The following is a 19710-nucleotide window of genomic DNA, read 5'->3' on the forward strand; positions in this document are numbered from 1 at the left end:
ATAGTTCCATGCATAACACACAATATGTGCAACACTATGGGCATTGTAAAAGTCTATGGAAGAGTTCAGCTCTGAAAGTGCATCCAGAAAAATTTAAGGTTTTGTTGGTTTGTTTGTTTTTAAATCTCAAAATGATGTACGAGTTTGATATAATCTATTCAAGGCATAATTCTTACATTCTGACCCATGGCTCTGTTTATTGTGAACAACAAAATCCAAAAGACAAATAATACCAGATGGGAAAATCAATTAAGACTTTAATTTTTTTTCCTTAACCTTTACAACACAGCTGAATAGTTGAACATGAAAAGGTGACATTGAATAATTTGCTCAATAAATATACTGATAAATTAAAATTGAAAATGGTATTTTTTATTTGATTGGTTAATGCTCTTTGCTGTTTAAAGCAACAACTGGAGTAAAGGAATAGAAACACCCAGGCCAAATATGGCTTTCAGGAGAAAGACTGAACCTTTGCTATGAAATGTAATAGTGTGAATAGTCACACTACATTAAGCAAAACGTTACTGTAGATGATAGAACATTTTAAGTTATTCCCCTTAAGTAAATTGTATTGCTTGGTCGAGCTGGAAACCAAAAGCTTCTAGATATGTTCGCGAAATAGAACTTAGTGCTATCCCCTGAACACTGCTCGGCTATCATAGCTCACAACCTTATTTTAATCAGATTTTCAAAAGGGAGAGAGATTCAAGTTCCAAGCCAAGACAGGTGTTTTACATCCTGTTGTTCTGAACAACGAGATATACTGTATAAAGACATTTCTATTCTAACCCAGTGTCTCTAGGGGACCTATTGTTGCACTGAGCATTTTGACTTTGTGCCAGTGCTTAAAATGATTACAGCTATTTGGATGCATACATTAAGAAACATGGAAAGATCTTTTGTTCAATCAGTTAAATGACTGTACAACAGCAGACGCAGATAGAAACGAGTGCATTCAGATGCTTAAGGCACCTTACATTGTGCAGAAAGTGTAGATAAAGAATATGTACGTCTATGTATGAACCCATACACACATGAGAAAGCAGCAAAGAAAAGCATACACACAGGGAGTGCATACCCTTCCCTGTGAAGACATACAATGTGTTTAGAGCCTGCAGACACTCACTCTCTATGCCGACAGTTTGTCTGGCGCTGAGGGAGTATGTATGCCTACAGGAATCATTTAGTTTGATATATACAAGCATATGGTGTATGTGTGCACATGCACATGTGTGTAATGTCTTCATTGCATTCTCTCTCACTTGGTCTCACGCTCATAATCTCTCTCTCTCTCTCTCCCGACATTGCGTGGAGTAGAGAGTTGCAGTCAACACCAGTCAGAATCTGTTTGGTCACATCACTGGACAGAGATGGATGGATATTAAAGGAAAGGATGGAGATGGGGTCACCTCTCCAGGGAGACAAGATTTGAACAGTGGGTAATTACCCGTCAAGCATCCAATTACACACACATGCATGCGTGCATTCACACAGACACACACACACACCCACACACATACGCACACATACACACACACACCTCTTCACTTCCCTCACCACTGCTCCACCATCAGGTCAAGGACCCTGCTTATGTTCAGGTCTGAATCGAGGGCAAAGTCGCTTTCCACAAAAGGTGCCACAGGAGGCGTGAGAGGGTGTAGGCCAGAGGTCAGGGATTCCAGCCAATCAGCAGCATCAAACGCAGGCACATCAGACCTCCTCTTTCTGGAGGGAGCACTTAGAGGAGGAGTTGTGCAGAGAGGAGGAGGAAGAGGAGGAGGAGGGCCAGGGTTAGATGCATGGGGCAGAGCATGGGCAGGGGAGGGAGGAAGCTCCAACAGAAGCGAAGAGCAAAGTGGAGAAGAGCGGCCACTTTCTCCTTTCGAGTTGGACTGGGTAGGTTGCATTTGGTCAGATGGTGAGGCAGGGGAGGAAGTTGACAGGGTGGTGATGGATGACTGGAGTTCTGAAGTGATGATTTTACCTGAAAAAACAAGCGTGACAGGAAATAACTCCAAGATTCCTGGAATGTAATGGAATAAACATTTCCTTTACTTTTTTAGTAATGTAAGTAACATTTTCATTATATTCAGAAGTACCACATAGTGCTATGTGATGTTGAAAAGCTAAGAAAATGCTGCTGACTAACCAGAACAGTTAACAGGCTCCTCCAAAATATCATCTATAGACTCACATGGGTCCATCTGAAATGGAAGGATGATAATAGACTTTTACTAAAATATTCTCACACATTTCTCATTCTCCCTCTCTCTTACTCACACATACCTGTACTCTCTGAATGGCCTCCTGCAGTAGTTCCTCTAGACTGCGTTCAGTGGGGGCTGGAGCTTGCTCTGGGCTGGCTGTGATTTGCATCGGTAGCTCAAAATCCTGGGAGATGGTATCACACGGCTGACAGGAAAATGCCTGCTGATACACCATGCAGAGCAAGAGATTTCAGTTTAAATTATATCTGGAATTTCTCCAAAGCTGATAAACAGTTCTGTTCAATTTAGCTCTAAGATGTGTTTTATTAATATTGGACAACAAATACAATATCAACATACAGCAATTTGATTGCTAATCTGTTCTCACCTGTGTAAACAGCACTTCCTGTCCTTCTGTGTCTGGTTTCCCTCTGGCACATCCTGGGTCCTGTTGCAGGAAGGGATGCAGAGAACTTCCACTTGTCTGCAATTGAGATAAGATACAGAGGCACTGCATGAGCAGCAGGTACTTTGTGATATATATATATATATATATATATATATATATATATATATATATATATATATATATATACACAAAATTGTGTTTGTCCTTGCCTGTGTGACTGCACCCAGAGTTTTTCCTCGGGGTCTGCTCCGAATCCTCTCCCTCATCTCCAGCTCCACGTTCAGCTCCTCTGCTGCCTGTTCTGACCTCCATAGAGCACTGGAGGGCACTGGAGGTGAGGGAGCCTGCAGGTTTGGACTTGAACCCGCAGAAGAAGAGGGGGATGTCAAGTAAGTGGCACCAGCCAAGCTTTCCTCCGCCACTGCTGATGTCTGAATGTAAATCTGTGAAGGGCTAGTAGAAAGGCTTAGATTATGGGGTGGAGTAGATTCTAGAGTCCCTTCCAACTGACAAAGTGGGGCAGGCGTTAGCTGAGGACGGGGTATCTGGAAGGGGCGGAGCCTCTCTAATAGAGCAGGTTTGGTGCCAGAGACCGGGAGTCCGCGTTTGCGTAACTGCTGTCGGAGTTCTGACACCTGTGACAAACAGTTAAACACTTAATAAATAATTAGAAATAATATATTCTTCATTCAGCTAGAGCACTGTAAGATTCTTACCGTTAGGTCATCAAGGTTTGGGGGAAGTAATTCTAGCTTGTGGGTGGAGCTTGTTTCCAGGAGGGTGCCATTTGTTTGTGAGGGGGCAGGCTGAAAGCAACTTTGTGGTCCAGCTCCAGAAATTGTCACTACCTGATTTTCACTGCTATTTGAAGAAACGATGTAGATGTCAGTAATTCCTTGATGATAATGTATGTGTCTGGGGTAATGTTTCCACATTAAAAACAAAACAAATATTGTAGGTTGGTGCATTACAGTCTGTCAATGGCAGATCAGGTTACTAGCAACCACTGACCAGGAACAGCAAGTCAGTCCATAGTCTTCAGTTTCTAACTTATCTTTTACCATTAGCCCATAGCTTCCTCACCTTGGGGTCACAAGAGATTTTTCCCAAATGCTGACTCATGGAATATTTTAGAAGCATCATTAAAACTGTTTTAAAACATATTAAATTTTCATTAGCTGAAGGATTTCATTCAATTTGGTGCTCCTTTTAATCTCATTTTATATCAGATCACAGTGGTGCCTTGTCCAACTCACTCCATGTTAATCAAGTGATCATTAACACTGGATGTGTATGGTGCAGTTGATGTACAAACAAAGCATATTTTCTATTTAATGCCACAAGCCACAGTGATATCAAATGGTTTCTATTGCATCATCTCTAACTGGAGACAAAATATAATATTCATGTTTATGAATATAATATTCACAGCACATGGGCTATACGGTATTTCCAGCTATATCCTACTGTGACAGTGTACAATCTGGCATCAGATAAATATTAAGCTTAATGCACCATGTGACCATGGCTAAAGTGACAAACCCCATTGTTGATACCATTTGCTAGCACTTTTGTCTGAAACAGTGTTTAATGCCCTGTGTGAACTAAATGAAAGTAGAGATCTGGGTTGGACATAACATTGGAGATGAAACACATATAAAAAAATTCCCATATGTGATCTTTCCATTTCTGATGGAAGACAAATGTGATGTATGGCAATAATTGCAACAAAATTGACTTTTTACGATCTATTTGAATCTTTTAATAAGTAAGTTATCTAATAGTTTGTGGTTTGTATGCTTCTTCATATTAAGACGCCATAAAGTAGCAGGCCTACTATAATAATAATAATAATAATAATAATAATAATAATAATAATAATAATTTGGGTCTATAAAATGGAGTCACTGGCCAAAAAAGCTTGAGAAACCTTGAATTAGACCATCTACCATTCCTAATAGAGCTCAAGATCTAGTCTCACAGGTTATTAGAATAAGATCATGTGCTGTTTATTTTACCTCGTCGCCACAGTGAGCTGTTGTTGCTGGTTTAGAATCTGCAGTTGCAGGAAAACCTGCTGCTGGTGCAGGAGACGGGAGTATGCAGGATCAATTGGCTGAACTTGTGTGTTGTTGTTCTTTTGGGAATTATTCCCAGAAGTTCCTCCAGTGTTGCCCCTTTGGTCTGGGGGTATGTATTGGTGGTACTTCAGCTTCCTCATTTTAGGCTTACAGTCACGAGGTTTCCGTGGCCGTGGAGGGCGTGGCGAGGATAAAGACCCTCCAAGAATGGAATGAGTAGGTGGGGTTAGGCATTGAGCTGTCTGAGAGATCAACAGAACCAAAGGAAGAGAAAAAAAGCAGGAAGGAAGAAAAAGATAATAGGATAATATTAAATGGAGCCAAATGTGAACAAAAAAAAACAAGAAATCAGCATTATTAGTTTCATGTCATTAAAAAAAAATCAGTTGAGCTGCATGTACTTAGGCTGCAGTTAAATAAGATCTGAACTGAACATTTTAATAACTTAATATTGCCACACACTAAATGTGTCATTTAGCAATACAAAATTACATATATTCAAGTGCTTGTCACATTTTTTCCCAGTGCGCCTTTCCAGCGCATTCAAGCATTCCATGTCCTGGCCCCAATCATGATGTGAGTCTGTACCTTGGGCAGCAGTGATGTCTGAGAGGGCACATACACTCCTTTGGGTCTTCCAGTCATTGCCATGGAGTTTGACCCTGCCACCGTCATGTTCACCGACTCCGTGATGCCCTCAGTTCCTGAGAGCAAAGCTGAACCACAATGCTGCAAGATGAACAAAATTAGTTTTTAAACTATAATTGGGTTTCACTTGTTTCCATTCCATTTTCCTCTGCTACAACAAGGACCAAAGGTCTGTGTCCCCCTTCAAGTCTAGTACTAAGAATTTTCTTTTAGTATTAGGTATAAAAATAAATAAATAAATAAATAAATAAAACTATTTTGTAAAATTATATTTCTCAAATATGGTGCATCAATTTTTAATAAAATAAATCAAAAATATTCTTATTCACTGAAAGCAGACAACAGTTACACCACAGTGCTGCTGAATTCTCAATTCTGCCTGGTCAGAAGGTGTTAATTAAATTTCTATAGCAGCATGGCTCGAATAATAGTGCTGGCAAGGCAAATTTATATGTGTAAATATAAATTTTATATCTATCCAGATTTTACATTAATGCACTAAATTCTAATTCATTATCTTTTTTATAGCAAATATTTACAAAGGGACTTGTATGGCAGAGACTCCATATAAAAAGAATTTTAAAAATGTGCATATGTTGGCGTTTTCTGTGATGAAATGTTTGTCACATTTATGAAATGAGTCGTCAGTGTCAGCTCTTTGTAACAGACACAAAAATGCAACTAAATTTTTCTACACGCTAACCTAAAGGACAGCGAGAGGACTGTTTATAGGTGTTTCACGTGAAAGGAACTATGTATTTCAGATTTTTTTGACAACATTATACACAACTATTAGCAGAAAAAATGGCATTCTTTAATAAATGAAACAAACTTTATTTTCCTTTGCAAATTGCTCTGGTATAAAAGAAATAAAACATTTTTATTGGAAGATAGTCAACTTTTGTTGAATAGCAGTAACTCTGCTTCATATGTGGCTGCATCAAACAGTCCCACTGTTGATTATTTTCCTATAACAGCATGTCTTGTCAGGGTTTATTCCTTATATAAAAATTTGACAATGCATAGAGTCATATTAATTTAGTCAATATGAGGTGTTTAGGTCATTAAGATCCAAAGATTCTGCATTAACACTGTGTGTTAGAAACACATGTTTACATTTGGATTAAATATTTGATATCACAACATTTTATAAAATAAGAAATCATATAAGAACAGAAAATGTATAGCTATTTCAATTCCATGAAATACTCTGTCTCAATTTGTGTATCAATTTTAAATAAAGTATACTCAAATAATGAGCATATGAGTAAAACCTCAGTAAAAGGAAATGAAACCAGGTTTAAACCACCTCTGAATGAAGGCATTATATATAAATATTTGCAAGTGCATATTTCATTATCTAAAGAATGACTTTAACTGTAATTACCTGAACATTGCTTGGGCTGTGGTTGATGGGCATGGCAGCAGGTGACACATCACTAAGTGACTGGTCACTGCTCAGCCCAGGTGACGAGGAGAAGCTGGGGGATTGGTGTGTCCCGAGTTGCTCGGGAGACGCAGAGGAACATGAAGAGATGTCATCTTCGAAAACATCTGAGGGTAAGGAAAAGGAAACAGAAGCTGAAAAACAGAATGAAACAGAGAATCAAGAGACGGAGAGGTCCATCAGTGTTACGTTTAGGGTTGAGGGGATGTTAAGTGATGTTGTAAATTGCAGTTTAATATACAGTAATAATGTCCAAAGCCGATCAAAGACAGACTCGTTAATAATTATACACAATGATTTAACTTTATAAGCTTTGTAAAGTGTTTTTTTTTATCACCGAGGGTGAACTCACCCTTGAAATGTCCCATAAAAGTTAAGTGTGTGTGTGTGTGTGTGTGTGTCTTGAATAGGTTATTACTTTTACTCACTGTTTTCTAATGGTGCAATGTGTTTCTGAAGGAGCTCAATGGGCCCAGATCGCCTTTGGATCTTCTCACTGACATTCTCAACCAGGCGAGCCTTCTTCTGTCTCTGAGCACCACCGCTAGTCTTGTCTATGAAAAAAGGGAAGGTGTACAAGGATTAATCATCTAGCCTTGTTGTTATTTCAAAGAAAACCTCAAAGGGGTTTGAAAGGGACTAATGAATTGGATATGTGTAAGCTATCATTAGCTATTTTCTCCTAAAGCAATTTCTTGTTAATTTAATCAGCTTACTGTCTACTTCTGGTTGGGTGTAATCCCAAGAGCAAAAAAAAGTGCATGAACTACAACACTTGAACTAATGAATCAGTTTGGCAATTCAGGAAAATTAGTACTAATGTATTTATTTATTTATTTATTTATTTATTATACTTATTTATTTTTAATCTCGTTCCCGCTTGCATCATGAATCACCTTGTGCAGTTTCAGCAGTCAGAGCACTAGGGGGCGACTTCAGAGTGGTGCCATCCACTGTCTGATGCTGCATCGGGAAACAGCCCGTTAACACCAACCATTAACATCAGAACACTCTCAATAACACACACTCACATAGCCTAGCACACAACCTCACAACATAATGCACACTTGCATAGCTTAGCATGCACGCATTTAGCCATATTTTCACTGTGAATATACAGAAGAAGCTTGTAATCTCACAAGTTTTCATATAAATAGCTACTTATACACTTCAAATAGTGGAATTTAAGAAAAGAAAAGAAAGCATACACCACAGTTTTCCACAGGCTTCCGTTTAATGGGATCTTTCCTCAGGCCCTGATGCCTTGCTAGCATTTTCACATTTGCTCATTCTGGTGTAAATGTACATCCTTCCAGAAATTTGAGCTTTATTTGTCTAAAAATACATTACTGTCGATATCCTCAAGGAAGCAGTGATGGAATATAATAGGTCCTGGAGTTAAGTAGTGACCAAAATTAGAAAATTTTCACAGAATACCATTCTACTTTAGCTCAGTAAATAGCTCCTAACTAACTTTACTTCATTTGAAAATTGTTTCTTAAGTTGGCCAGTTCTTAAATGTAATTCCCCAATCCATACATAGTCTAAAACTAGCTTGGAACTAGCTAACAAGTATTTATGTTATGGACTACCCTAATACTAGAAAATATCCTGCATGCTTTGTGACTGATTAGCAAAAACATTAACGTTTAGTACTTTATGTACTTTTACTCATTCCAATAGTTAACGGGGACAAATTATATATAAAAACTCACTTTTTCAGTGCTTGTGCACGTACATTTGGGTTTCTAGAAATAAGACAACCCAATCAGTTTCTTTTGGACTGCCTAGTTCTGAAAATGTGATTCAACAAGGCATTCAGATTTGCCTCCTCTTTCTACATCACAAATGGAGCTCATTATAATTATGCCATCTACTCATCTGAGTATGTCCACTCATGGCTTGAGAACTGCCTTTGCGAATAAATATTCATGAGAAAATTGCTACCTGATTGGCCAGTGGAAGAAGGGGGTGGGGTGAGCAGAGGCTCATTATCATTTAAAGGAACAGGCACTGAAATCAGTTGTTTTGAACAGGGCTGTTTAGACAGGGCGAGAAGGGAGCTGTGGTGCTTTATCCTTGTGGTATTTTGACCAAAACATGTCACAGACACTTCATTAAGATCTCAGGGAACTGTGTCAACTTGTGGAAAAGGGGTATAATATGTCACCTTTAAGAACATTTACACTTGTGCTAAAATAGCAAAACTTTGACTATGTTTTCTCTTTTACTATTGTTATTGGTTTATGACTATCATTGTGCTTCTTGCGTATTATATTCTGACACATCACTCACCCCAGTGCTATTGGCCTCTTTCTCCCCTACTTTGTCAGAGCAGGAGGCCTTCACACCTTCTGGCAAAAAAAGAGTAATGAATTAATAAAAGAAGGTAAAGTCATGAATCTTATTGTAACTGTAGGGAATAAAACGCTGACTGCAATGATATAAATTAGCCTGTTTTCCCCCTCTGTAATAGTGATATTTTGGTAAAGTACAAATGAATGAACACACTCACCGGAGTCAGCACTTAGCTCTTTCTGTTGTCTGCGATTCTGTATTCGCAACTGCAAAACTGGAAAAAGAAGAGAATCGTTACAATAAATCAGGAATTACTTAAGAAAATTGATTCATGCACCAAAGTGGTTTATAAAACTGAATGTAAAGCTCATCTTCAGTGCATGGCAGTGTAGTGGGCCATTACGCAATAAGAACAGTCGAGTATATTACAGTTACAGAAGTGCACTGCACCAATCATTTCTTTACATGTTCAAAACCAAGTTTGTCATCAGACACATATGCATATTGCTCACACATTCAGTTCTAGGAGCACACATGCACACACACTTTTTGTCAGACGTTCCCATAGTACTTACACACACACACACACACACAGTTACTTGGATCAGCAGGTGAAGGGAGGGAGAGAGAGGAAAAGAGGGGAGGAGGTAACTATTTATCCCTCAGTACTTCTATTTCTGTCATCCCCATCCCCCTTTCAGCTGTCTCTCTTTTCCCATCTTTCTCTTTCCCGCTATCATTTCTGCTAAGTAATTTCTTCCTCTTTTCACTTTTCTAGAAAATCTGTCGGCTTTATATTTCAGTGTCTGATCAGATAAATTGAGGATGTTTAATTGAATAAAATTCAAAGCGGTTACTTTGATATACAGTACCAAGAACAATTACTGTAAAATGTGGAACAGCACTGAATATCGTTTTCAAACCTTTTGTTTCATTTAAACAGAACCCAGCCTCTTCTAGTGTATCAATGATTTTCTGTAGTCTTGATTTATCAGACTGAAGGTCAGGACAGAGTCCTGGATAGGAGGAGGATAGTACTGATGTTTAATTTTGAAGGATAAGTAGACAGAAGCAAGAGATGCATCAAAGGTCAATGACAGAGCAGAGCAGTAAATAATACAGGATCGAAGAACAATGTCAGAAGAAAATGTGAGGACATCATATGTCCTGCTTCCTGTTCAATGATATGCATGGAAAAATCCATCTTCGGAATGTCAGTGTTACTCGGGTGCAATAAGTGGTAAAATTACTTCAGCTGTAGACATGACTATGACCAGATGTGTTAAATAAAAAGCTCCCTACAAATATTGCTTTTGGTAATGCCATTACAGTTTCTTAAAACTGCAGTAGTTACATCCATCCATCCATCCATCCATTATCTGTAACCACTTATCCTGTGTAGGGTCACGGGCAAGCTGGAACCTATCCCCGCTGACTATGGGTGAGAGGCGGGGTACACCCTGGACAAGTCACCAAGTCATCACAGGGCTGCAGTAGTTACATATTCATTATATAGGAATGATGTAATATAAAACAATTTGGATGTAGATCTGCATTTCTGGAGTTGCTGTTTCAATTCAGAGCCATTCCAATTCTTAAAAAAAAAAAATCTTGTCAAGCTGCCAGGAGCCCAAAAGCAATATCTGGATTTGGCACAATTTCTCTCAAGTGAAGCTACTAAAAAAATTAGAATATCGTGAAAAAATTATTTTTTGTAATTTAATTCAAAAATGTAAACTTTCATACATTATATGTTCATTACATATAAACTGAAATATTTCAAGCCTTTTTTGTTTTAATTTTGATGATTATGGCTTATAGTTGTGATGATCTGGCAACTTGTCCAGGGTGTACCCCACCTCTCGCCCATAGTCAGCTGGGATAGGCTCCAACTTGCCTGCAACCCTGTACAGGATAAGTGGCTACAGATAATGGATGGATGGATTATGGCTTATAGCTCAGGAAAATCAGAAATCCCGTATCTCAAATTATTAGAAAATTTCCTAAGATCAATCAAAAAAGGATTTACAATAGAGAAATGTCCAACTTTTGAAAACTATGTTCATTTACACCCTCAATACTTGGTTGGGGCTCCTTAACCACAAATTACTGCATCAATGTCACGTGGCATGGAGGTGATCAGCCTGTGGCACTGCTGAGATGTTATTGAAGCCCAGATTGCTTTGATAGTGGCCTTCAGCTCATCTGTATTTTTGGGTCGAGTGTTTTTCATCTTCCTCTTGACAATATCCCATAGATTCTCTCTGAGGTTCAGGTCAGGCGAGTTGGCTGGCCAATCAAGCACAGTAATATCATGGTCAGCAAATTATTTGGTAGTAGTTTTGGCACTGTTTGCAGGTGCTAAGTCCTACTGGAAAAGGAAATCGGCATCTCCATAAAGCTTGTCAGCAGATGGAAGCATAAAGTGCTCTAAAATCTCCTGGTAGATGGCTGCGTTGACTTTGGACTTGACAAAACATAGTGGACCAACACCAGCAGATAACATGGCAGCCCAAATCATCACAGACTGTGGAAACTTCATACTGGACTTCAAACGCCTTGGATTCTGTGCCTCTCCACTCTTTTTTCAGACTCTAGGACCTTGATTTCCAAATGAAACACAAAATTTACTTTTATTTGAAAAGAGGACTTTGGACCACTGAGCAACAGTCCTGTTCTTTCTCTCCTTAGCCCAGGTAAGACACAAGACACTGCTTGTACACCTTTTCCAGCCAGCCTTTTCAGCAATGACCTTCTGTGGCTTACCCTCCTGATGGGCTTTTGGACGACTGTCAAGTCAGCAGTCTTCCCTATGATTGTGGTTGCATGTACTGAACTAGACCAAGCGATACATGGGATTTATACTGCTTTACTCAAACTTGAGATTAAATATTCTAGTATTCTGAGATTTTTTTTTGTACTGTAGGCCATAATTATCAAAATTAAAACAGAAAAATGCTTGAAACATTTTAGTTTATGTGTCATGAATGTAGAATATATTAAATTTTCACTTTCTTAAATAACAGATGGAAAATATTAAACTTTTTCATGATATTCTAATTTTTTGAGACTAGTACTATTTTTTTTGTATGAGAAAACACTGATTACACAATTGTGCAAAACAGTCATAATAATGGTTGGTTAGAAGTATATGCTGCATTAAAGAGACAATCCCTTTAGCCTTAATCCCTTAGCTATGGCTTTTTCATCCAGGTAATACTGTCACTTGGAAAACAAGACAACTAGAAAGCCACTGTGTTTCCCAGACATGGCTTTTTTTTAATGGAATGAAAATGTATCATTGTCACACACAGCAAAACCACCGATTCACTATTTTAGTGCTAGAGAATCTATTAACACACCAAACTACTCAGTCTTCCCATCTCTCTTCCACATTAACAAAATGAATCTCACAATCATGAGGCCTTCATCCTCTCTCATCCTAGGCCAACTCACTTCATGCATAATAATCTAGTTTGACCAAACATGTGAAGGGCAGCATTTAAAAGCAAGAGTGCTTCAGTCAGAGGTCCACATGGATGGATTTTGAAAGGGTTCCAAGCACAGAGGAGAGAGGCACATGGTCTTCCCTCTTTCCACATGTATTTCCATTAATGAGGACAATTCTCATTGGGCACTCACCAAAATACCTTTGTGAATCCTTTGTATAAACTGAAACATTCAGCCCATCTTACTATCTCACAACATTACAAGTACAATCAGCAATTTCAGCATCTAAAATCACAATACCTGACTGAACTCAACAAACATTTAATTATTAGCTAAAAAGTTGAATGAGATGACAAAATGAGGAAAGGTTTGTGCATTGTGCACAAAAATTTCTAGTCCAGGACTGGCAATATCGTAGACTCTCATCTCATCTCATTATCTGTAGCCACTTTATCCTGTTCTACAGGGTCGCAGGCAAGCTGGAGCCTATCCCAGCTGACTACGGGAGAAAGGCGGGGTACACCCTGGACAAGTCGCCAGGTCATCGCAGGGCATATCATAGACTAAAAAATAAATAAATAAATAAAAATAAATAAATAAAAAAGCGGGATGGGGGAATTAATCATATCAATTTATAGATTTTGGAAATGTAAATAAATAAATTGTCTATGTAAAATAAACCTTGCTGGATTGTAACAGTACCCTTTGTCTAATGTTTATTATGGTTTTATAAAATTATCACTGTGGGAGTGGGGGCGTGGTCAAGCATTGGTCTGTGACCGGAGGGCAGAGTCAGGGAAGGTAAGTGGCAGAATCACTACACCTGATGTCAATTAACCTGTGTTTATGTGTCTTCCCAGTGACCGCACCCTATATAAGGAGAGAGAGAGAGCAGAGGAAGAGAGCTCTCTCCCCAACCAGACGGCTGATGTGTGTGTGTGTGCGTGTGTCTGAGTGTCTGGGAGAATGAAAACGCTGAAAAGTGGTACAATAAAGAGTTTTTGGAAACTCAGTTCTGGCTTGCCGTACTTCTGTGCTCCACCCACCCGCTCAAAGTTCTACAGTGGTGCTGAAACCCGGGAGGAGCACAGAGGAGAACAGCCCCATGGAGTCCTCCCCCTTCGCAGACCTGATCCATGCCCTCGCCACGGCCCAACAGAGCCAGCACCAGGCGCTGGTCACCCTCTGAAAGGAGCAAGAGCAACGGTTCGAGGCCCTGGTGCTGGCGCAACAGGAAGATCATCAGGCGTTCCGGCACCTCCTCGCATCGGTGGGGTCCACCACCTCCACCACTGCAGGCCCACCCCACCTCACCCTAACAAAGATGGGCCCGCACGACGACCCCGAGGCCTTCCTTGTGCTATTTGAACAAGCAGCAGAGGCCTGGGGCTGGCTGGTGGAACAACGTGTGGTGCGCCTCCTCCCCCTGCTAACGGGCGAGGCGCAGCTGGCCGCGCTACAGCTCCCCGCCCACAGCCGGCTGGCCTATGCAGACCTGCGCTGGGCCGTCCTCCAGCGTGTGGGGCGCACCCCTGAACAACAACGCCAGCGCTTCTGCGCTCTACAGCTAGAGGAGCTCGGCCAGCTGTTCACATTTGGCCAGCAACTCCGGGACGCCTGCCGGTGGTGGCTGAGGGCTGACAACCATGATGCCGAGGGAATCATCGATCTGGTGGCACTGGAGCAATTCATCATCCGGCTTCGCTGGATCAGGCCATTGAGTTGGCGGAGGATCATTTGGCGGCTGTTCCCACAGTAGGATCGCAGATCTCCACTTCTCCTCTCTCTCTCTCTCTCTCTCTCTCTTCCTCCCCTTCTGTGTCTCATCCTCGTCCCGTTTCCCCACCGCGGAGGCGGGGGGCCGGCTCCACCCCAGCCGGCCCGTCGCACCCGCGGTGCCCTCCCGTGTCCCGCTTCTGTGTCTGTCTCTCTCCCCCCTCAGGTGAATGAGCCCCAGAGCGCTGGTGCAGAGAGAAAGCCCGGGCCGGTTTGCTGGCACTGCGGGGAGCCGGGGCACCTCCAGCATCAGTGCTCGGTAATGGAGGTGGGCACGGTGGTCCGGATCCCTGACGTGCCAGGAACCGCCCTCGATCGGGCCAGAACGTATCGCATACCGGTGAGTGTCCAAGGGGATACGTATCAGGCTTTGGTGGACTCTGGCTGTAATCAGACCTCAATCTACCAAAGCCTGGTGCAAGACGAGGCATTGGGGGGAGCACAATTGGTGAAGGTGTTGTGTGTGCACGGGGATGTTCACAACTACCCTTTAGTGTCGGTCCACATTCTATTTCGAGGGGAGAAATTTAGTGTAAAGGCGGCGGTTAATCCTCACCTTACCCACTCGATAATTTTGGGGACTGATTGGCCAGGATTTCGGGAATTAATGACTCATTTAGTGAAGAGTGGGTCCTGCCGTAGTTCAGCAGGGGGAGGTCCCGGAGTGGCATTGGTGGGAGCAGCTGTCACAGAGCCATCTAAGTCATCTCCGCGTCAGAGTGAGGAGCAGCAGGCTCCTCCTCCCTCTCTCAGGGAATCCCTCGTGGATTTCCCGTTAGAACAGTTGCGGGATGAGACTCTGCGGCATGCGTTTGACCAAGTGAGAGTAATCGATGGTCAAACGCTACAGCCAAACGCCACCCTGTCCTTCCCCTATTTCTCCATTATGAGGGATAGGTTATACCGAGCGATGCAGGACACTCAGACTAAGGAGACAGTCTCACAACTTTTGATTCCAAAGAGCCTCCGGGAATTGGTATTCCAGGTGGCTCACTTTAATCCCATGACTGGACACTTGGGGCAGGATAAGACACTAGCCTGAATAATGGCCCGGTTCTATTGGCCAGGGATTCACGGCGATGTCCGTAGGTGGTGTACAGCATGCCGCGAATGCCAGTTAGTAAATCCAGCGGCCATTCCAAAAGCGCCTTTGCGCCCTCTATCATTAGCCGAGACCCCGTTCGAAAGAATTGGGATGGATCTCGTCGGGCCATTAGATCAGTCAACACGAGGGTATTGATTTATTTTAGTCCTGGTGGACTATGTAACGCGATACCCAGAAGCAGTGCCTCTTCGCAATATCTCAGCACGCAGTATTGCGGAGGTGCTCTTCCACGTCATCTCCCAAGTCGGAATCCCCAAAGAGATTCTGACTGATCAAGGCACTTCGTTTATGTCATGCACACTGCGTGAACTGTATGGGTTATTGGGAATTAAGCCGATCCGCACCAGCGTTTATCACCCACAAACGGACAGTTTAGTCGAATGGTTCAATTGCACCCTCAAGAACATAATTAAAAAGTTTGTACGCGAGGATGCACGCAATTGGGATAAGTGGCTCGAACCCCTGTTATTTGCAGTGCGAGAGGTCCCACAAGCCTCCACGGGGTTCTCCCCATTCTAATTATTATATGGGCGTAAGCTGCGCGGCATCCTAGATGTACTGTGGGAAAATTGGGAGGAGGGACTTTCACCGAGCAAAAATGAAATCCAATACATTATTGACCTGCGCACAAAACTCCACACACTCACACACCTAACCCAGAAGAATTTGCGGCAGGCCCAAGAATGGCAAATCCGCCTGTACGACAGGGGTATGCACCTTAGGGAGTTCGCACCAGGAGATAAAGTACTCGTACTGTTGCCCATGTCGAGCTCCAAATTGATCGCCAAGTGGCAAGGACCCTTTGAGGTCACACGGCGAGGTGTGACCAAAAAGGAACATTGACTTCGCTTACCTCTCCAGTCCCCTGTGGAGACCACCTCTCCCCGACCCAACTCACGGAGATTGCCCAGTTGCAGACCGAATTTTCGGACGTGTTCTCGCCCCTGCCCGGCCACACCCGCCTCATAGAACACCACATTGAGACGCCCCTGGGGTTGGTAGTGCGCAGCCGCCCTTACAGGCTACCCAAACACAAGAAAAAGGTGGTTCAGGAATACCTCGAGGCCATGCTCGAAATGGGCATCGTCGAGGAGTCCCACAGTGACTGGAGCAGCACGGTGGTCTTTGTTCCCAAGGCCGACGGGTCGGTCAGGTTCTGTGTGGACTATAGAAAAGTCAATGCGGTGTCTAAATTCGATGCGTACCCAATGCCTCGCATTGACGAGTTGCTGGATTGACTAGGCACGGCTCGCTTTTATTCGACACTGGATTTGACAAAGGGTTATTGGCAGATCCCCTTGACTCCATTATCCTGAGAAAAAATGGCCTCTTCCACACCGTTTGGCTTACACCAATTTGTCACACTTCCTTTTGGGCTGTTTGGGGCACCCGCTACATTCCAGGGGCTTATGGACAGGGTCCTCCACCCCCATGCCACCTACGCGGCCGCATACTTAGACGACATAATAATTTATAGTAATGACTGGCCGCAGCATCTGCAACACCTGAGGGCCTTCCTTGGGTAGCTGAGGTGAGCTGGTCTCACGGCCAACCCAAAGAAGTGTGCGATTGGGCGAGTGGAAGAACAGTATCTGGGCTTCCACTTGGGCAATGGGCAGGTGCGTCCCCAAATTAATAAGACAGCAGCGATTGCGGCCTGCCCGAGGCCCAAGACCAAAAAGGGGGTGAGACAGTTCCTGGGGCTGGCTGGCTACTATCGTAGGTTTATACCTAATTATTCGGGCGTCACCAGCCCGCTGACTGATCTCACTAAAAAGGGGGCACCAGATCCGGTCCAGTGGACGGAGCAATGCCAGCGGGCTTTCTCTAAGGTGAAGGCTGCACTGTGTGGGGGGTCACTGTTACACTCCCCTGACTTTTCTCTCCCCTTTATGTTGCAGACGGATGCGTCGGACAGAGGGCTGGGGGCTGTTTTGTCCCAGGAGGTGGAGGGGGAGGATTGCCCCATGCTGTACATAAGCAGGAAGCTGTTGGTGCATGAGGGGCGCTACAGCACAATAGAGAAGGAGTGCCTAGCCATCAAGTGGGCGGTCCTCGCCCTCCGCTACTACCTGCTGGGATGCCCTTTCACCCACTGTTCAGACCACGTGCCCCTCCAGTGGCTCCATGAAGGATGCCAACACGTGGATCACCCATTGGTATCTTGCACTCCAGCCCTTTAACTTCAAAGTGATCCACAGGCCAGGGGCGCAGATGGTTGTGGCGGACTTCCTCTCCCGTTGGGGGGGGGGGGGTGTCACGGCTGCCCGGCCTGAGTCGGGTGGTGGGGGTATGTGGCAGCGGGGGCATGGTCAAGCTTCGGTTTGTGACCGGAGGGTGGAGTCAGGGAAGGTAAGTGGCAGAATCACAACACTTGATGTCAGTTAACCTGTGTTTGTATGTCTTCCCAGTGACCATGCCCTATATAAGGAGAGAGAGAGCAGAGGAAGAGAGCTTTTTCCCCAACCAGACGGCTGATGTGTGTGTGCGCGTGTGTCTGAGTGTCTGGGAGAGTGAAAATGATGAAAAGTGGTACAATAAAGAGTTTTTGGAAACTCAGTTCTGGCCTGCCGTACTTCTGTGCTCCACCTACCCGCTCAAAGTTCTACAATCTCAAACTACAAAATGAATAAAATCATCACTTCCAAATATTGATAGAACTCTTGTCCAAAAAAAATACTCTTCAAACAATTTTTATGTCTACTTATTTCTCATTCAGCATCTTTTGGGTTTAAAAGAACAGCTGATTCGAAAACTTTCACTACGGCTTCTAATCAGAGGCACATTTGAATCTTTTCAATCAAATCTGGCTCAAATACACAATTAGGCATAAATATAGGTTCATGGCTACAGTACTAAGCCAGTGCATTTTTGGGCAACATCACTGAAGGAAGCAGTATCCACAGTTTCAATTTTCTCATTTATGATCATTTGTAAACACTTGAATTTCAATAGAAATGTTATATGTGAATTGTTTTATAGGTTCTCATCATCACTACACCCATGAAGAACTTCTCGACTCATCAACTATACCTGAACCAAAACTATACTCACTTCTACTAGCTCTACCTTTCAGCATGTTCTTTAACCCAGAAACCAAATCACACCAAATAAAATACAAGTGTCCTCATTAGCAGCCAGCCATTACACAACAGCATACACACACCTGTGGTTGCCCACCATTCATCATCCAACACTCTCTAACTAGAACCTTCCACCCACATGCACTCTCACATATGGCAGATACTGTATGCTCCTCTTACATGCTCAAGATTCATATGAACTCTGACCTTAGTGCTTACCTGAGCGGAACTTGCTCCGGATAAGCAGCGACCTCTCAGAGGCCAGCAAGGTCATGATGGACAGTTGATGGCAGATGGTGGAAAATATGGAGGTCCTGTTGGGTTTCCTCCTGTACAGCAGGTATAAGGGATGGGCTGTGATATTTTTTCCACCTCTGCAAGAACGTGAAGAAGAAAGAACAGTTACATTACAGTGACGAATGCTCCAGAATCTACCTCAATACATTAAGAAATACTCGCTTACTTAAGTACTGATGGGTGAGAGAATGAGAAAGAGAGGAAAAAGGAGAAAAATAGTAGAGAGATAGCAGAGAGGTTGGTGGTAACCACCATTGCTAACACACATTTTTAAAAGCATCATTATATTCAACAGGACAGATTCTGTCATCTCAAATACAGTAACGAATAGCTGTGAATAATGCAGCCAGCTGGTAGGAGGCCTGAGTTACTGCCTGTGATGCAGAAATGGACAGAATGATTAACTTTTTTTTACTTGCCACAATCAAATGCCAACTTTCTGCAGTGTCTCAGTGTGATATTGATTTTAAAAGCCACTGCCCAGGAGAAACCTACTCCAGAAATACCATTAAGATCTTCTTTATGAAGTTTTAGTATGTCAGAATTTTTTTTAGAAATTCACAGTCATATAAAATACATCTGAACCCAAGATCCACTCCTGTGGACTCCTAAAAAAAGAGAGAAAAGGAAAGGGATACTCACAGATAAAGGCTCTTTGCTGTCCTGCCAGTGGAGTGGCCTGTGCCAGAGAGAGCGAGAGAGAGAGAGCAAGAGAAACCAAAAGACGAGGCAAAGGAGAGCAGGAATTCAGATGCATTAAGTAGCAGGCGCTCTCATGCCAGGCTTGATTCTTTTCCTTCCAAGATCTTCCAAAGGTGAGTGTCTGGAGTCAAGGAGTTGAGAGTTCCTACCTCTTTTCCTTGTCTCCAAACTTACCCTATCCTCTCTCTCCCTCTCTCTGTCATT

The 19710-nt window shown here is 42.7% G+C and overlaps 1 protein-coding gene across 5 annotated transcripts; it reads right to left on the reverse strand.

Moving 5' to 3' along the window:
• Positions 1-318: 318 nt before the first annotated feature.
• On the reverse strand, positions 319-19710 carry si:dkeyp-69b9.3 (myocardin). Of its 5 annotated transcripts, none has more exons than XM_060920510.1 (15): positions 19447-19710; positions 18727-18881; positions 9311-9367; positions 9091-9146; positions 7692-7758; positions 7224-7349; positions 6736-6929; positions 5289-5429; positions 4638-4942; positions 3336-3480; positions 2829-3254; positions 2599-2694; positions 2290-2433; positions 2153-2207; positions 319-1987 (listed from the first exon to the last, which is right to left on the reverse strand). In XM_060920510.1, the coding sequence occupies exons 2-15, from the start codon at positions 18779-18781 to the stop codon at positions 1557-1559; spliced, it is 2298 nt and encodes a 765-aa protein (XP_060776493.1). In that variant the 5' UTR covers positions 18782-18881; positions 19447-19710; the 3' UTR covers positions 319-1556. The 5 variants fall into 5 exon arrangements, with proteins under 5 accessions (XP_060776493.1, XP_060776497.1, XP_060776494.1 ...); XM_060920514.1 differs by having other exon boundaries at positions 6736-6902; positions 9091-9149; XM_060920511.1 differs by having other exon boundaries at positions 3336-3477; positions 9091-9149.

This window comes from Neoarius graeffei, chromosome 5 (assembly GCF_027579695.1).
Source record: "Neoarius graeffei isolate fNeoGra1 chromosome 5, fNeoGra1.pri, whole genome shotgun sequence".
Taxonomy (NCBI): Eukaryota; Metazoa; Chordata; class Actinopteri; order Siluriformes; family Ariidae; genus Neoarius; species Neoarius graeffei.

Coding starts and splice junctions, on each gene's coding strand:
- si:dkeyp-69b9.3 (XM_060920509.1), bottom strand. CDS start 18,781: ATGACCTTGCTGGCCTCTGAGAGGTCGCTGCTTATCCGGAGCAAGTTC. Junction 9,150..9,310: donor AGAGCTAAGTGCTGACTCCG/GTGAGTGTGTTC, acceptor TTTTTTTGCCAG/AAGGTGTGAAGGCCTCCTGC. Junction 2,695..2,828: donor CTCTGGGTGCAGTCACACAG/GCAAGGACAAAC, acceptor TCTCAATTGCAG/ACAAGTGGAAGTTCTCTGCA.